Here is a 19,499-nt window from a genome sequence, read left to right on the forward strand (position 1 = left end):
AGAGGGGTTAGGTGAATGCATTAAGTGTGAGGGTGACAGCTTACTTTGGGCCAGGTCTTTCCCAAAAATCATCCTTGTCATGCCGAGGACGAGGAGGTCCTCGGCGTGGATCCGGAACAGAGGCTTTCCCCAATTTAGCCTTGAATGGTCAGTATTCCTCGGCGTCGGCCTTGGGCCTGCTACACGATGGGCCGAGGCTATCAGGCCCACGGGCCCCACACTACTAAAACAAATATTTTTAGAATAACTACTACATTTAAATTACACGTACGAATTCTTAGGTGTGAATCTAAGAAACTGGTAAGAGATTTCAAACACATGATCTTATGAATTTTTTTTTTTTTTAAATTGTCACTTATAAAATCTAAACTCACTTATATCATGCTGGTGTTTGTTTGGAAACCATAAAAAACTCAACTAAAAGTTTTAAGACCTAACCCAAAATTAAGATCAAACACTTATTTTAAAAATAATTTAAACTAATAATTATGGTTGAACTTCTTTACTTTAAAATCCTCGAATCCCAATCTATCCCAATAAAGGATTTTTTTCCTTTTTTCTTTTTTCTTTTTAAATATCCTCCTCTATGATGGTTTTTGTTTTGTCTTGTTATGAGAGAAGAAGATTGGATTATCCTTTGCTTCACAAGGGAGGAGATGTAAGGGACCCACCGAAAAAACCCACTAGCCACCCTCCCTCGAGGACTTGACAGTGACGGCTACTAGCTAGCTTAGAGTCTACCAGTCATTGCAAATAATATCCATTGCCAAAATCTATTGCTATCTCTATTCATTGCTACTTGTTGTTCCTAGCTTGTTCCTTCCTCGTAAACTGTAATATTCGTCTCGTAGCCGCATTTTCTCTGCCACGTGTCCATTCAGACATCTGGCATCTACTGTGGACCCTACTCTACACCGACCAAATCACCTATCCCTCTGTCCCATCCATTTTTTTGTTTCCTACTTTATTTTGCTTATCGTAAACTATTGCCTATCTTCTTTATTACAATTATGATTTGGCAAAGTATAAGCAGTAGGAAGAAAAAATAATAAATTTATACTTAAGCAACATACAATCACTCGTAGTCTATCTTATCTATCACATCAAAAATGTAATTAGAAATTGTAAAATAGTTTGTAGAGTTGAATAACTTGCTTTCATTTCTTATTATTTAGAGGTTGTTTGGTGATGTTATTTTAGTAACATTATTTATATTTTTTAAAAATATATATAAATAAAAAAATATATAAAAATATATATAATATTATTTAAAAATTAAAAATATGAATTTAAATACTTATACCAAATGGTCATAATATCTAGTTTATGAGTTTATCTCCCCGTCTCGATTTATGGCTTGTTTGAAAGTTTAGAGAGGGAGGAGAGTAGAGGGGAGTAGAGGGAAGGGGAGTAGTGGGGAGGAGAGTAGAGGAGAATGATTCACCTCCACCTTATTTGGATGTTTTTAAAATTAGTAAGGGGGAAGGGAGTAATTAGTCATTCTCCTTGTGTAATTTTGTTAATATAATAAGAGTAAATTAGGTAATTTACTTGGTTAATAGTTTATGTACTCTACTCCCCCTCCAAATCTCTCCAATTTCGGAGAATTAAAATTGGGGGGTTAGAGGGAGTCCAAACCCCTCCAAACTCCTCCAAATCCCTCCCCCTCATTCTTTAAAAAACTTCCAAACAAGGTAATTGCATTACTCTCCCTCCCTCTACTCTACTCCCCCTCCTTTTTTAAACATCCAAACATGCCATTAGTTCACACTACTTTACACTTCTCATTTGTCCTTGTGTTTTATTTTCTTAGTACATCCGTACCAATTATGGAACGAAATTAAAATCCCTTATACCATTATGATCATTTCTGTGAAAAGGTTTCCAACATTTCAGTGATATAATTGAGTCTTCAAATCACTGAACTACGAGTTTTTTTCTGTTCTTAGTACGGGACAACAAGATCAGTATTTTTAGCTTTATTATTACTTTTTAATAAAAATTTGATTTTAGCATAAATTTACAGAAGAAATCTTTCTTTTTATCTTATTCATATGACTGTTTAACGACAAGATGACAAGCAAATGCTAAATTTTGGTTGTATCAAATATTTTACGTCAATATATATATACATATATATAACAACATATATAAAGGTGACTCATCATGTTGCATGTGATACTTAAAATTTTTCCCTAAATGGGATTAGACGTCAGTGGAATTTGGTTGAGAATGTGCACAGTGCACTACTGCTACCAAGCTGTTAGAGTATACGAGTGAAAACAATCAAAGTATCTCCATCTAGTTTTTAATAATATTTCTCTTGTTTTTAACGAAGAAGGATTGCGATCAACTTGTTGTAACGTTGTCAATATTAAATATATTAGATAAGCCGTTTTCCCTACCATTTAGCAAACAAAAAATTAAAAAAATGAAAAGATGGAGTCTAGTAAGAGTTTGGTACACAGTTTTTCCTATAGACTAAACTGTAGTAAATAAAATCATCGTCCTTCACAAAATAGAACACATCATGAACTGGGGAAATATTATTCATTCACAGCTAATAAGGGAAATTTTTAATTGGAAAAATAAAAGAAGTTGTTGATCTCCAAGTTGAAGTCAGTAAGCTGAAGGTAGTAAACTGAAAACAGTAAGCTGAAGGTAGTAAGCTGAAGACAGTAAATTAAAGGCAGTAAGATGAAGAGTAAGTTGAAAATAGTAAGCTGAAGACAGTAAGCATAAGAGGAAATTGATGAGAACAAGCTGAAGAGGGTAAACAAACCTTCGTCAGGATCCATTAGTAAGTGACAGTTAGGGAGTCCACGAAGCTCACCGCATAGCCGACGAGTTGACCTTAGGCATTAAAGATGGGTAGCCGACACTAATAAAGCTAAAGTGAGTAGGCAAAGCTAACGACTCTAACGTGGTTTGTCTTGATCACCACGCATAAGTATATAAGAAATTGTCTTGTATCCCACGCTTAGTGTTAGTCTCTTACAAGGAAAGGATTCTATAATATACACTCATGAAAATTTCTATAAAGAAAAGACTTCTAACCCAAGAAAGAGAGGTCAACCCTCTACTACTATAAAAGCCCCAATACTCTCACAAACGAAGGTATGTATAATTGACCCCGCTCTAGTACTTTAGAGTTGTAAGAAGTTTTAACTTGACCTTCGGAGGGTATTTGGCCAGTACCACACCAGTACTCCTCTTAAAGTCTTCAACTTTTGTGTTGTGCAGGTGTTATTTCAAGTATGCGAGAACTGTGTGGCTCACTGGTAATTTTTTCGGCATCATCAACAACAATTTTATTTTTATTGACTGGGTTTCTTTCAAAATGAGGCAAATAATTTTATCTTGGAATTCAAAGTAAAAATTATATTCCACTCTATTTGAGATTAACTATGCGCTTTAATCAGCTAAATTTAAGCAAATAAGTTGGCTTACTAATAATGTATTCCATTTACTATATTCATGTATTCAACTACCACAATGGAGCCTATATAAGAATTACACTCTTTTTTTTCCGCAATTATAATACTGCTCGAGACATGTCTTTTATTATATCTCAACTGTAACTCTAGAAAATACAATATAACCATTCCAGCCAAGTTGATTAACTGACTTCACTTTCCCATTAAAACTATTACAGTAGGAAAAATTATTAAATACTCCGAGAGTATAATAAATGTGAACTTCCCTCATCTCATATAAATTGTAAGTCCTACCATAATTTTAAGAGACATGCTACGTCTACAACAATTTTACAACAATTTTACAACAAATCACAGGTGGTTAGTTGTTATTAGTTCAAATTTGAAACTAATACTGAGATTATTTTTTTGCCCTAACAATAATAACCAGTAACAACCTGCCACTTACGATTTGTTGTAAAAATGTTGTAAAAATGTTGTAGACGTATCATTTCTCTAATTTTAATTAGTGTGACCCACAATTATATGAGAATGGAGAGTATGCATTTATGATACTCCGAGAGTACTCAATAATTACCCATTATAGTAGACTCAAATAATTATTGTCTCTTTTAACACAAGGTCATGGTTGCTACTTAATACAGAGTCCAAATTTTCTGTCCCACTTTTTCTGTTTCACTCTATACTCCACCAATAAATATTACAGTTATTAATTAATAATAATATTTAATTAATTAGGTGAACATGTGGTAAGTATTTATTTGTGGAGTATAGAATAGAACAAAAATAGTAAGACAAAAAATTTGGACTCCTTAGTACATGCTACAATATTAGTACCATTATACCTCCAATCCACACTCTAATCCTTCATTTAACTGTCACAATCCACACTAATCCTACATTGAACAAAACATTGAGATATTAGTTGGTTTTTTTTTCTTTTAATTTATTTTTTTTATGGGAGATATATTAGTTGTTAGTACTAAGTAATTTGTTCCAAAAGCTTGCCCCGTAAAATGTAAAAAATGCCCAGTTCGAGGATTTATGTCTAAAATCCAAATTCCTATGTGGCCAAAGAAAGATTAAAAAAAGAAAAAGAAAGAGAGAGACAAAATTGAGGGTTGGAACATAGTCCGAGGCTCTGAGGCAAGTCAGTGCTGGTTGATTAACCGGCACAATCTTAGATGTGATACTAACCTTACCTCTTCTAAGATTCTGCAGGGTGGGAATTGCCAGATTCTTTTCTTCACAGAAGAGAAGATGCGCTATGCGCTATACTTAATCACCATGTACCATGGAATGGTCTTATGGGGGCACAGCTTTCTATTCTACTTTCACTTTTCTTCCCCTATGTGTTTTTTCTATCTTTGACTGATAATTTTTGACCAGTCAACTAACTTGACTGATCCCCATAATTTTCAAATGGCCCCCACTATTCATTCATCTTTGCCTTGGCCCACACCACAATTTTTGCAGCCAAAGTGCGGTGCTGCTCTTGATTATCACAAATTCCTCTCTTTTTTTATTAATTAATTCACATTTCACATTGCAAGAACAAAACAAAAAAAATAAAATGTCTTTGTTTGCTTTTGAAATAGAAGTCGGAAGAAGAGGAGGAGCTAATAAAGCAAAAATATTCATAGGATCCAAAGGGATCGATATGATATCAGAGTGGGATCAATCATTGTTTGTTTATTGTTCTCCTACTTCTCTAATATATAGATGATGACAGGTTAGAATTTTGGTTGGCAACATTGAGTTTCCCGCCAGCTATTCCAAGGATCTTGGCCCATAAATGGTAATTTTCGAAGAATGCAAGGTGCATGGGAATATTAGCTACTAGCCGTGTGATTCTAATATTTTTGATTGATTGGATTGATTGGCTGACCACATTATTGAGTGGGTTGCATGTGGATTACATTTTCTTATTTTATTGAATTTTTTTTGGGAGACATTTAACTAAAGAACGGCACGCAATGATGCGTTTTTATTTTATATGTTATTAAGGTTATCTGCTGTACTAATTTTTATTAAAGTTAGATAGGCTTCAAATTATGGAAGAGGAAAGCTGTTTCCAACTGCTAAGTGACAAAGGCACTATGAATGATTAGTCAAGCCCAGAAACGGAGATATGAAAGAGAGAAAAACATAAAGATCATATTCCATTTCTTACGTGACATTCAATTAATCAAACACGGCTTAATAATTATGTTGGTGGTCTTGATTAACAAAGAAGCCACCTGCATGTCTAACTTGAAATTATAATTGCCTCTCCCTAAATTCTCGTCCCAAAGATATAAATTATGATGTTTGCAAACTCTCGTGGTTGGTACTACCGTACAATAGAGATTTAAGTTTGATTCTCATAATTGAGGCGTTTGTCTTGTTGAACATACTTTATATAAAGGAGAGATATTACAACTCAAATTACTTCTAACTTAAAAATGGGCGTCAAACAATTCATTTATATAATATATTTATCAAACAAAATTTAGATATAATAATTAAGTGTAATGCGTTAGGTGAGATCTCAAAGGGAGTTTACAACTCAAATTGCTTCCCACTTACAAATGGACATGAAACAATTATAATATATATATTTGGCAGGTATTTTTTCTTGGGCGGATTCTATTTCAATGGGAACTATATGAGTCAATCTGCTTACACGTCCTGCTTTTATTGTTATGTCGGGAGTTACTCCATATATTGCCTGACGTAAAACAGATTGGAATTTGTTTATGTTTTTCGTTAAATCTTTAGCATAGCTTGATAGATAGATAGGTAGTTATATATATATATATATATTAGACAAAACTTAAGTATTGTTTAAATTTTAAGTGCAATATATTATGTTTTTTTTAATAAAATTCAAATATGTTGTTGTATTGATAAATAAAACATAAATATTTTTTTCTCTTCTTAAGGAAAATTAATTGGATAATACATAATTTTACCCTTATTGATTAATTTCTTTTGGGATTGAGAATTGAATTAATTTGAATCTATTTATGATTGTGCACTCCTTGGTGGTTGCAATTGCATTCATCACTAGGACAGGACACGTTGTCATTAACATTATATCAGTTTTTAGTGATGGATTCCTTCCTATGTGAATGCTTTATACATGTAAGTTGACGTGTTATATTTTTGAATCGAAATACATGTAGATGTTTGCTTTGAATATATAAATGCATGAAATTGTGGTCCAACACAATGAAGAGATTTAAAACAATTAGTTTAACGACATTATAAATCCAATTTCCTGCCTCCAACCCGTTTCACCATCTTTTTGTTTTGCCGGGGGTGTCACATACAAACCCCCCACATGCATTCGAAGTGTTACCCTTTGGCTATATAAGCTTTCGGGTTAGTCTTTACCCAACATGACCATATATTCTATGAGATTATACCTTACACCGCACATGAAGAACACTTTAGACATGGATTTTTTTTTTTTTTAAATAAAAAAGAGAAGAAAAAAAAAAGAAGAAGAACACTTTAGACAACAACATGGAGGCTTAAGTCCAAAGTGACTATAGTCGAATGATTATTATTATTTTGGTTAGCAAAAATATTATATATGAGGTGTAGTGACGAGAGGCATAATTAATGCAGATTTTTTATGAGAGCTTTTATTTTGCTTGTTTGATGTACATCTTAGTGAAAGCGAAGATTTTTTTCTGCCGTCTTATGCTTTTAGTCATTTCATTTTCTTAGTCAGATATTCAACCCTTATGAAACACATATAAAAAGTTAGTCAATATTTTGGGGTCAAATATTTTCTCCATTCACATAATAAATAGTGAATTTCATTTTAAAGTTCACCTATGCATTCTATTTAGAAAAAATTAAAAAAGAGGGGAAGAGAGAAGTCAACACAGAGAATTTACATGGTTTGACAATGATGATGCACAAAATCGTCAGTGAGTTGATCATTCATGCACACCAATGAAGGTACCTGAAGAATAAGAAAATGAAAAATTAACAGAAAGTACCAGTGGGGTGTCTACCAAAGACCCTTCGAAGGTTAAGTCAAAGATAAGAATATTTCCAAGAAACTTAAGAGTGTAAGAGTTAGGAATTTTCACGTACCTTAAAGAAGAGAAGGTTTGGTGATTATATAATGGCGTAGAGCTAACCAAGATCTCTCGAATGTAGAGACTTTCCTTGTAGGGAAGATTTGGAGTTAAGGCTCCAAGATCTTAGGGCTTCTCTTCCTATATAGGGAAGATATGAACATGTAGTAAAGTCTTTGTATATGGTGTGCAAGTTATTTCCATATAAGGACACATAAGTGGAGAATACGTAAAGGCTTGTGGGACCCAATAAATCAACCGTTGGTGTGCCCGTTAGGATGATCCTCCATCCGTTGGAATACCCACCCATCTGTCAAGATGATCCTCCATTTGTCGATATCCAAGCAAAGGATGAAGTGCAATGGGTCTTTGAGAATAGCGGACTACTGAACCGTCGAGATGTTAAGGCCTTTGAATCAGGAACTTATCCCGACGGGTCCTTGGTTTGTGGGACCATTAGGAGTGACTTCTACCTTGATGGGTCAAAATGTATTGATGACTTTTTTTATGGGCTGAAATACCCTTATCAAGCAATGAGCTTAATTATGTTCATGGGAGCGAGCAACTAATAATCCATTATATGAGAAAATAGGGTTGCAATAGTAATTCACTATATTGCTCTTTTCCATTCCTCATTGCGCTCCACTCTGCTACACCCATAAGGTCCCCAACATATTGACCCAATAACAAATAGTAAAAAGTTTAACTCCAAAATGATTTGAAGTTATTTTCCTTGTAATTATTATGTGATGATTGAAGAAATAATCAATGTATAATTTTAGTCGTATGGCTTTTGTAATGAGTCATGTCGTTTGTTTAAATAATACACATAAATAGTTTTATAACTCGCCACATAATAGGTCGGAAAACATAGCTCCGGCTAAACTTTATTCTAACAAATATGAGTTAATACCAATACTAACATATTATGTGAGAATAGAAAATATTTCTTAAAATCAAATTAGTCAAATTCATCCATTATTAAAAAAAAAGTCAATATTTTAGGATGAAATATTTTCTCTTTCCATATAAATGATGATGGATGAGTTTCTTTATGAAGTTCACGTATACAACATATCATGTGAGACAAGAAAGTATTGCTCAAGAAGATTGAGTAAATAGGTAGACATGACTAAACTCAATGATAAGAACCAGTGACCAAATGCAACAAAATGATTCAGGCATTTCACAATATGATCGTGCCGGGACACGTATCACAAAGAAACTGGTTCTTATTCCTCCCACAGCTAGCAATGATGCAAATTATGAGATCATATTGTTGTTGTAATAGGAAGATACAAGGTAATTAAAGGGTATACATCAGCAACAGCTTATTGCATATATAAAACATGGTATAGTAAATATTTATTGGTACACATTTTTCCATGAGTTGGATGACATACTTTCAACTGACGTAGGAACGCACTAAATTGCAAAACAAAATGATGATGATGACCATAGACTATAGACTATAATATCGTTTAGAAGCCGGGACTATATAAAGAGTTAAAGACCATATATAAACACAAATCACAATGTTCTCAGCGGGACCACTGTCAAACCAATCCAAATCAACTGCATTCCTGCCCTGGTGGGCTATCTAGCATGTGTATGCATGTGTAACACAGACTAATGTTTTTATTTATTTATTTTCATTTTTAAGAGAGAGTATTTGGTTCTAATTGAGGCATTACTTTAAATTTGGATTTATTATAAACACCAACTATTACAAGCAATTCTCACCATATATTAAAGGTAAAAAAAAAGCCTTTATTACATGAAATTATTACGTTCATTGAGAAGTCTATTGGAATGGTCTTCTGACCAATAAAATATTATCATTTATGCAAGTGTAATATTACCTTGGTGGTATTGTTTTGCGTTAATTAGGAAGTTGACTTGAATACTTTCATAAATAACTATGTTCTATTAGTTAGAAAAACCATTTCAACAATTCTCTCAATAAATTTAATAATTTCTCATTTATTACATTTAAAGGGTTATATAAAAAATAATATTAGAATATAAGAGGAAAATTCAAAATTTTACTAGCGCCGGTCTACACACTAATTGACTTCACATAATATGTCGAACACCTGCTTCATGTGGAATGCTTTAATGGGTTTTTGCAACCAATGGGCAAAGATTCAAATGATTTGAATAGCTGAACCACAATCAGCGCATCTAGTTCCACAAAAAGATTATCAATCACAACAAATTTGACCATTAAAATTAATTTGACTATAAATGAACTAAGATGAATTATGTGAATAGAATTATTGAAAAATATTAAGAATTAGAACTTGTGGTTGTGGGTGTAAGTAAACCCATGTAAGATGGATGAGGAACGAAGATGGTAAAGAGATCAAAGATCCTGTGTCACTGTCATAAGTGTCCCCCTGCCTGTCCTTGACATCATTACAAGTCCACATCATCAGAACCTTCAACAACAACAGCGGCAAACAAAAACCTATTGAATCAATCAGCAATTTTACTTGTTCTGTGGACCCCCACAAACAAAACACAACAAATACAACAATACAAAACAAAAAAGTACAGTACTACTACTACTACGCAGCCTCGAACCCTTTCTTTCTTCTCTACTTTTTTTTTTTTTTTTTTTTAAATTTTATGGAGAAGCTCTTTCTTCTCTACTTATTAGACCAAATCTCCGTTTATCATTCTTTGTCAAAGGCTATATTTATACTTTAATGTAATACGTTTTTATTATTTTTAAGTTTTAGGAACACGAGAATTGCGATTGTGGGCGATGTGGTTCGCAGAGGGATTGGCGAGGAATTGGGGGGTGGTGGTGGTGGAGGTGTGGGGACCTAAGGCTAAGGCCTGGGGGTGGGAGGTGGGTGTGGGGTCCACAAAATAGTTGCATCCACGCGAGAAAGGGACCCACAAAGACAAAGACTCTGTGTGTGGGGGCCCTGAAGGGTTTCTGGTCTCACACATGAAACCGTTGCAGAAAACAGATCACTTGGGAGAGAGAGAGAGAGAGGACTCGAATTTTCTTAAATGCTTTCTCTGCGTGCAAGGCTAAGCCAACTCTCATCTCGGCCATCCCGTACGGGAACCCCATCATTACTCTCTCTCTCTCTCTCTCTCTCTCTCTATCTAAAGAGCTCTCTCTTTCTCTCTCTCTTGGGGTTGCTTTATATATTCAGAGTAGTGGCTCTATTTCCTCACTTTGCATGACTGCTTAATCCATCTCTCCCTCTGTCTCTCTCTTTACTCTCTACAGAGTCTACACTCTTTCTTTCTTAAGCTCTCTCTCTCTCTCTCAAATACACACTTACAAACGCAACCAAACACACATAGAGATACACAGATCTCTTTGAAATTCAGCAGTGGTGTTTAATTGCATGGGATGGATCCTTCAAGTGGACAACACCAGGTAGGATATTAAGCAAACTAGTTTGTAACAATAACATGGCTGTTCTTTTTCAAGGTTTTTATTTTTTTATTATTTTTAAATTTTCTCCCCACTTAGCCTCTGCTCTCTCTTTTCCTTCTATGGTTCTTTTTTCTAATTTGGTAAGTGATTTGGGGTTCTGGGTCTTACTCTAAAAGATGTGTAGTCTTCAGTTTTGATGTTGTTCTTATCAGTTTTGGGTACAACTAAACTAAAGGGCTAGAAGAAAAGATTTTTTTTTAAAAAAAAAAGGATTTTTTAAGCTTAATTTGTTTTCTGTTCATTGTGTTTGGTCAATTTTATGCGTACAAATGGTTTGCTTTTTTGAGTTACAAACAAGTAAACCATTCTTTTCACACTTGTCTAAACAGGAAAAGGTTTTAGTTTTGATTTTGTTCCTTTTTTTTTCCTAAGAAGGGAAACTTGTGTGGTTTTGGGGTTTGAATTTTCAATGAAAATTGTACTAATCAAGAGAATATTTTCTTTTTTCTTATATACGATCCATTTGCTGTCAAGAAGATCAAATTAAAAGAAAACACTAAAATTTTAACAAATTTTCCAATCTCTATTTTCATATTATCACTTATTTTCCTCAGTTCTCTAGGCAATCAATAGCATATTCAATGCAATTAGAGTAGAAAGAAATTTTTTTTTTTTTTTTTTTTTGGTTAATTCCTCGAGTGAACTAATATGAGCAGTAAGAGTTAGGAAATTAGAGTAGAAAGAATTTTTTTTTTTTTTTGGTTAATTCCTCAAGTGAACTAATATGAGCAGTAAGAGTTAGGGTTTTCAAATATTATAATTGTTTTCTTAAAATTAGATCAAAACAATATATGGAGGAAATAAAATATAATAAAAAATAAAAACTTTCCTCGACTTAATTAGAGATTGTGTTTTACAAACTTTTTTTTGTTTGATTGTGTTTGTTCTATTGAACTGATTACTATACATAAAAAAAATTGATTAACACATATCCACTATGTATTCCTTCTATGCCTTTTTATCCTAGTATAACATGTAAAGAAAAAGAAGCACTCTTTTAAGATATTTCTGGTTTCAAGTTTATGATGTATTTTTAAAAATATGTGTATTTAAAATCCTTTTGTTGGTCTCTTCAGGAAATGCCTGCTCATTCACTAGAAAACATGTTGGCTTGCTCAAAAGCACAGCCAGAGAGGAAACCAAGGCCTCAGCCAGAGCAAGCTCTAAAATGCCCAAGATGTGACTCCACCAACACCAAGTTCTGTTACTACAACAACTACAGTCTTTCTCAGCCAAGGTACTTCTGCAAGTCATGCAGGAGGTACTGGACAAAAGGAGGAACATTGAGGAATGTTCCAGTTGGTGGAGGGTGCAGGAAGAACAAGAGGTCATCATCTTCATCATCAAAGAGGACCCAAGATCAACCACTCACACCCAACAACAACAACCCACTCACTAGCTTCCCACCCCTAACTTATGACTCTACTAATGATCTCAGTCTTGCATTTGCTAGGCTCCAAAAACAGTCATGTGGGCAGTTGGGGTTTGATGACCATGATCTTCCTATTATGGGAAATGCTACCGGTTCCCATTGTGATATCCTTGGAAACCCTGGTCCTGGCTTTCTTGATGCTCTTAGGACTGGCTTTCTAGATAGTCAGAATAACAATTTTCACAACTTGTATTATGGGGGATATGGTAATGGGAACATGGGAGGAGAGGTGGATAATGGTGGTGGTGGTGTTGGGGTTAGTGGAGAAATGGTGCAGATGCCATATGAAGATCATCAAATGAGTAATGCAACAACAACAGCTGTGACAGTGACAACTATGAAGCAAGAATTGTGTAATGGGAGAGAAAATGATAATAGGGTCTTGTGGGGTTTCCCTTGGCAGCTCAATGGTGATGCAAACATGAGTGAGGCTGATTCAGGAAGAGAAAGCTGGAATGGACTTGCTCCATCTTGGCATGGGCTTCTTAATAGCCCTCTAATGTAGATCAGGAAGTTCTTAAGTCTGAAAGAGACAAAGAATGCATAGAATTTCCTTTATTATTAGACTCAGTTTTAGTTCTTTGGGTTTTGTTAAGAGAGATTTGATTCACCTGAATCATCTCTAATTTTACTTGTATTTTTTTTTTTTTTTTGAAGTTCTAATTTTTTTTGTTTCCTTTTATTGGTTGATAAACAAATGAAATTTCAGATTTGTTTGCTAACCAACTCACAAGGATGTTGCCTAGGTTGATAGTAGTTGATAAAATACTATTTCATTATTGGAGGAAGGGGAGAGAGAGAGAGAGAGAGAGAATGAGAGTGATGTTTCATCTTTCATGGTTTCTGCAGTCTGAACTCTGAACTCTCTGAGTATTAAAAGGTTCATGTTGCAGGACTCCAGATTTTTAATGAGTGGTTTTTCCAAGATATTCTGCCATGATTGCATCTTATTTTCAAGTAGATTCGAAGAATATAATAATAGAATATTAAATTGAAATAATTATATGATAATGGGGTTGATGGGCTTCTCTCCGTCCTAAGCATTAGAATTTCAGTGCAGCATGTGCACCAAATTCGGGATGGATTTTCTTTATCTTGGCAGACAATATCCAACTTAGGATTTGAGCGTGAGAGAATGGTCAGTAATCAGTTTGAAAATTATTGTATTGTACATATGTTTATTCTTTTCTTGCTGGATCACTATCTGATTATTTTATTTACAGCAAACACTAATCAAATTTAAGAGCAACAATGGTCAATAATTTTCATTTCTTGGTGGACAATGGCCAATAGCCAGTGAACATAGTTTGGATTTTTCATATTTAGTGACCCAGATGGCAGTTCCTCATTGGCTTATTGGCCAACTGCCTTATTCGTTTACTGCTAAAATATGACTTTTTTTCCCAAACCCAGTATTTATTTATTCCAATTTGCCAATTCCACAAATTATTTTTAATTTTCTTAACTGTTCCCCTGAGAATAGTTGTATGCATTATAATTTAGTTGGATGAAATGACAAATTAGGAACAATTTTGAGTGTTGTTTGCTTATTTGTGAAATGTCATGTCATTATCCATTATACTAAAGCTCGAAACGCATGGGACTGCAGTGTATTGTTAGTCAATGTTTCAAAATATTACATTTTGTTTGTATATGGAGTATGGACATTAATGGGTATCTGAGCTAGTCTTTTAGAAATTTGTCAATGTTTTTTCCTTAAAAGAAGACCTGAAATACGCCAAGTCTTCACTCTTCCAATTCCATCTTTGGATTTTATTTGGCATGTGTCTTTCACCGACTGAATTGTTAAATTCTTACTAATAGTGACATTTCACCTTGTTTTAAAGGGATGGTAGCAACTTCATGCCATATATGTTCACACTGAAAGTCTTAATTTAGAACTGTATGTGTTTAGGTCAAGTGGTCATGCCCCCTAAAAAGTTTATTCATTTTTTAAATGGTTATATGGATGTATAAATTTTCAAATTTTGGCCAATATATATATATATATATCATTGGCCCTCCAAAATTGAAACTGGTCACTTCATGATTCCTGTGGCCAGTGGTCCTTCCCAAACTCATGAGTAATCCCTAAATGTTATTGGTATCAATTTTTTGTTTAAAAAAAAAAAAAATCAAATAAAATCACTTTGTATTTTTCCTTTTGTCTTTTTACTATGACTGTGTTTGAAATTTTGGTTATTTGCTATTGAAACCCCAAACTTAGTTTGGAACTTTGAAATTTAGGTCTTGTCTATTTAACAATTTATTTGAGTGTTTTTTTTAGTACTTGAAACTGAAAAATTAATTGGTGTAAAAAACAATCATTAAAAGCAAACACTATAAATTGAAACCATTTCTAAATAAAAAAATATATATATAACATTTATTTGGTTTTATAATAATGGGAAAGTCAATTATACTATTTTTCAAAACTAAGTTTTATAATAAAACGAAAAATGAATTTTTAATGGACATTGAAATTATGTACATTAAAATAAAAATTATTGTCAAAGGCATAATCAATTATAGATGATTGTTAGGATTTTTAAATAATTCTATTTTAATAAATGAAGTAAAAAAAAATTATTTTTCTATTATATATATATATATATATTGTTCATACTTCATACTGAATATATGCTGCTTCAGATTTTTATGTATTAATTTAGTTTTGATTTTTTAGTACATTTTTTTTTTTTTAATTCTTAGACAGTAAAAAATTTTAGTTCATTCTTTGGCATTCCAAAAAACGAATTATGGTACCGTAATCACACATTCGCCCATCAAGATTCAAGCGCAAATTTACAGCTTCCATTTTTTTTTTTTTTTTTATACTTTCAATTTGTCAAATAAGAAAAAAATTTCAATCAATAACTACCTATAATATACATAAAGAATTATGATATTTTATCCATTAAAACGGCATGTTAACTACGATCGTGTTAAAATTAGGTTTACCAGTTTAAGACTCCAGTGGCCTTCACACACCTAAAAACTAGGAATATTTGAAATTCTTAACCTTAAAAACTCGTTGTGCCTAATGAGAATTGACAAGAGACGACTTAACTACAATGCAATCACTATTCCTCCTCCTATTTGTCACTTGATGATGAGCTTTTAAGCTACACAAAAAATTGTTCACCGTAACACGTGATTGACTTTCCACAGTGCTACTCACCCAATGATTCAAACCTGCAGAGACATCTGAGTCTCACCATAATGAAAATGCTACTCTCAATTGACCAGTGAGAAGGTTTTAAATTGGTAGCTGACAGGTCCCAACTGATGGTGTAACTCAGAAATTCAATTCCCACTTTCAAGTTGCCAACATTTGATCAAATTGCATCCCACAAAAGCCAGGACACCCTCCATTATGTACGTAGGGGGAAAATATAGTAGGTAAAATAGTATGTAATTCAGAAATTCAATTCCCATGTTATTTACAGTTACAGCAATTCCATGAAAGATTCAGCTATAACATAGTCCAAATTAAGTTATAACACTAAAGATAAACAATCAACATGATAGCATCAACTTTCCGGATCATTGCCTGCTATATGACAATAGATCTGTCAAACGGGTTGGGTCTATCGGATTTGGGTTCGATCTATAGCCTGGTTCGAGTTAGAAACGAGTCATCCTGTATAGATTGTAAAACCTATTATTTTTTCTTAGTCTTTTCAGGTTCAGGTTAATCCTGTATATTTCTTCTTCTTCTTCTTTTTCACATGCTAAAAAAATAATAATGATAAATAGAATGAAACTTGATAATAGCCATCCTTTATCTTCCTTTCAATACGAATAGCACAACAAATAAATAAATAAATAAAAACACTCGAAAAAAAAAGTTAAATAATATACAATTATTAAATTTATAATATACAATTATTAAATTTACACTGTCTAAGGTTTTGTAGACTGAACTGAAGTCTTCAAGCTTTGATTTCATTAAGAAACAATTCATGAGTGTCTGTGAGTAAAAAGGAACTTTGAAAAATAAAGAAATAAAGAAATGACAAGAAGTGAAACCATGAAATACCTTTACACAGGGTTTTAGAAACTAAAAAAAAAAAAAAAATCCCTTTGTGAAAAACAAGTCAACCCATGTGAGTTGCAAGTCGACCCAACCCGCTCTATCATTTGAATGGGTTGGGTTCATATTAACCCCCTTTTTAACAGGTCCAAAAAATTATAACCCATGCCCATATTTCTCCGCTGGGTTTGAATGGTCCAAATCCAATTTTACCAAGTCTACTTTTTGCATGATTGAAGGAACGTGCACCACGGACTACAGTGAAGGAGTTGACTTAATGGCCTGTTTGGAAGTTTAGAGAGGGAGGAGAGTAGAGGAGAGGAGAGTAGTGGGGAGGAGAGTAGAGGAGAATGGTTCCCCTCCACCTTGTTTGGATGTTTTTAAAATTAGTAAGGAGGAAGGGAGTAATTAGTCCTTCCCCTTGTTTGGATGTTTTAAAAATTAGGATAGAGAGGAGAGGAAATGATTAAAATAGACAAATTTACCCCTATTTGAAAATGGACTTGCAACATTGGTCTATGATTAATTTGTTAGAAATGGTAAATTAGGGAATTTACTTGGACAATAATTTATCTACTCTACTCTCCTTCCAAATATCTCCAATTTGGGGGAATTAAAAATGAGGGGTTAGAGGGAGTTGAAACCCCTCCAAACCCTTCCAAACTCCTCCCCCTCATTCCTTAAAAAACTTCCAAACAAGGTAATTGGATTACTCTCCCTCCCTCTACTCTACTCCCCCTCCTTTTTTGAACTTATTGTTGTTAAAACTGAAAATTAAAAACACTATAATAAAATAATTTTTAAATGTGTTAATAATACCGTGAGACCCATTTTTAATATTTTTTAGTGCGTAAACAGTGCTGTGAACAGTGATAAATAGTGCGTGAACAGTATTTTTGTCCCCTGCATAGTGAACCCATGTAATGTTACTGTTCACGCGCAGGAAAAAAAAAGGGAAAACATGAAACGCAGACGCAAGATTCAATTGAATCCAAACGCTCACTTAAACTAAGTCAGCTGAACAAAGCTATAAAAAACTCTTTTCTTCTTTTCTTCTTTTCTTTCTTCTTTTTTATTTATTTTTTTTATTTATTCTCTAGCTTACAACCAATAGCAAATGGAATTTAAACTTAACTTCTCCTCATGGAAGAAGTAAGCAATATCACCAACCTATAATAATGCTCTTGCCCAGCTGAACAAATTTAATTGAGTTTAATCAACTTAATTAGTTAGAGCATTTACATCAGCATCTTCAAATTTTTAGCTAAATTAATCCAAAAATTTCTACTTTTTTTAGTTTAACTATCTATTTGTTTTATGCACACTTATTAGACTCAATACTCTCTTTCTTACTTCATTTAAATATTTTCTTTTTCTGTCTCTCCTCTCTCCTTTCTTTCCTCTTTCCACCCAAAAAAATATAAATGTAAGTCTATTACCCAATCCACTCTCCAGCCCAGTAGAGCATTCACATTAAACCTCTCAGTTCTCAAATGCTAAAAATGCTATTTTTTAGCATTTTTGAGATAAAAACACCACTCCATTAAAACTGCTAAATCTTAAATTTTTAAGATTCAATCTACAGTGCAATCTCATATTTGAGACTGCACTGTAGCTACAATTGTAAAACAAAAATTATTTTTTATTCACCTTAGGCTCTCTCTCTTCCATCTTTCTCTTTCCTCTCTCCACTTCTTTCTTCTCTCTTCTCTCTCTGTGCTTTGTCGATGTGGTTTGCTAATGAGTGTGCTCTGCCAATGGTCATGGGTCGTGGTCTGATGTGCTCTGGCAATTTTGTGGGTCTGGGTTTATGGGCCTGAGTTCATGGGTCTGGGTTCATGGGTCTAGGTTCGTGGGTTTACGTTTGTGGATCATCAACGTGACCGAGGTTGAGATCGGGGTGGTGGGTTTTGGCTGGGGTTGAGATCGGGGTGGTGAGTTTTGGTTAGGGTAGAGAACGAGGTGGGTGGGTGGGTGGTGATTGAGGTGGGTTGCTGTGGCTGAGGCATGGTTCTTGGGTTTGATGGGTTTTGCTTGCCATGGCAGTTCTCAAATGCTAAAAATGCTATTTTTTAGCATTTTTGAGATAAAAACACCACTCCATTAAAACTGCTAAATCTTAAATTTTTAAGATTCAATCTACAGTGCAATCTCATATTTGAGACTGCACTGTAGCTACAATTGTAAAACAAAAATTATTTTTTATTCACCTTAGGCTCTCTCTCTTCCATCTTTCTCTTTCCTCTCTCCACTTCTTTCTTCTCTCTTCTCTCTCTGTGCTTTGTCGATGTGGTTTGCTAATGAGTGTGCTCTGCCAATGGTCATGGGTCGTGGTCTGATGTGCTCTGGCAATTTTGTGGGTCTGGGTTTATGGGCCTGAGTTCATGGGTCTGGGTTCATGGGTCTAGGTTCGTGGGTTTACGTTTGTGGATCATCAACGTGACCGAGGTTGAGATCGGGGTGGTGGGTTTTGGCTGGGGTTGAGATCGGGGTGGTGAGTTTTGGTTAGGGTAGAGAACGAGGTGGGTGGGTGGGTGGTGATTGAGGTGGGTTGCTGTGGCTGAGGCATGGTTCTTGGGTTTGATGGGTTTTGCTTGCCATGGCCGCCGTGGGTCTTGGGTTTGTGGGTTTTGTTCGCTGCTTTATCCTCCACCTCCATCTCTCTTCCTCTCATGGTGAGGCTTCTCTCTCTCAAGTTTAGTTTAGTTTTTGTTGTTGTTGTTGTTGTTGTTATTGCTTCTTTTTTTTTTTTCTTCTTTTTTTTTTTTTTGTGCCTATGGGGTTGATTTTTGGATGGATGCTGATTGTGGTGGCAGTGGGTTGGCCATGGGTCTAGGTTTGCTGTTGAATGTTGATGGTTTATGGTGGTGGTGGCTGATAGTGGCTAGCCATTGAGAAGAAAGTGGTGGAAAGAGAGAGAAAATGGTAAAATAAAAATAATATTATTTAAATGAAGTTGTTAAAAAAAAATAGAATGTTTGATGTTTGGTGGATTGTAAAATGGTATGTTAAAATTGATAAAGTAGAATTTTGAAGTGGTAAATGCTAAAATATT

At 34.1% G+C, this 19,499-nt stretch overlaps 1 protein-coding gene across 1 annotated transcript; it reads left to right on the plus strand.

Annotated features, from left to right (window-relative positions):
* The first annotated feature begins 10,402 nt into the window (after positions 1–10,402).
* On the plus strand, positions 10,403–13,337 carry LOC111996314 (dof zinc finger protein DOF2.1). The gene is made up of 2 exons (XM_024028273.2): positions 10,403–10,916; positions 12,053–13,337. The coding sequence occupies exons 1-2, from the start codon at positions 10,890–10,892 to the stop codon at positions 12,911–12,913; spliced, it is 888 nt and encodes a 295-aa protein (XP_023884041.1). The 5' UTR covers positions 10,403–10,889; the 3' UTR covers positions 12,914–13,337.
* The last annotated feature ends 6,162 nt before the right edge of the window (positions 13,338–19,499 follow it).

This window comes from Quercus suber, unplaced genomic scaffold, assembly GCF_002906115.3.
Source record: "Quercus suber isolate HL8 unplaced genomic scaffold, Cork oak 2.0 scaffold_316, whole genome shotgun sequence".
NCBI classification, from domain to species: Eukaryota; Viridiplantae; Streptophyta; class Magnoliopsida; order Fagales; family Fagaceae; genus Quercus; species Quercus suber.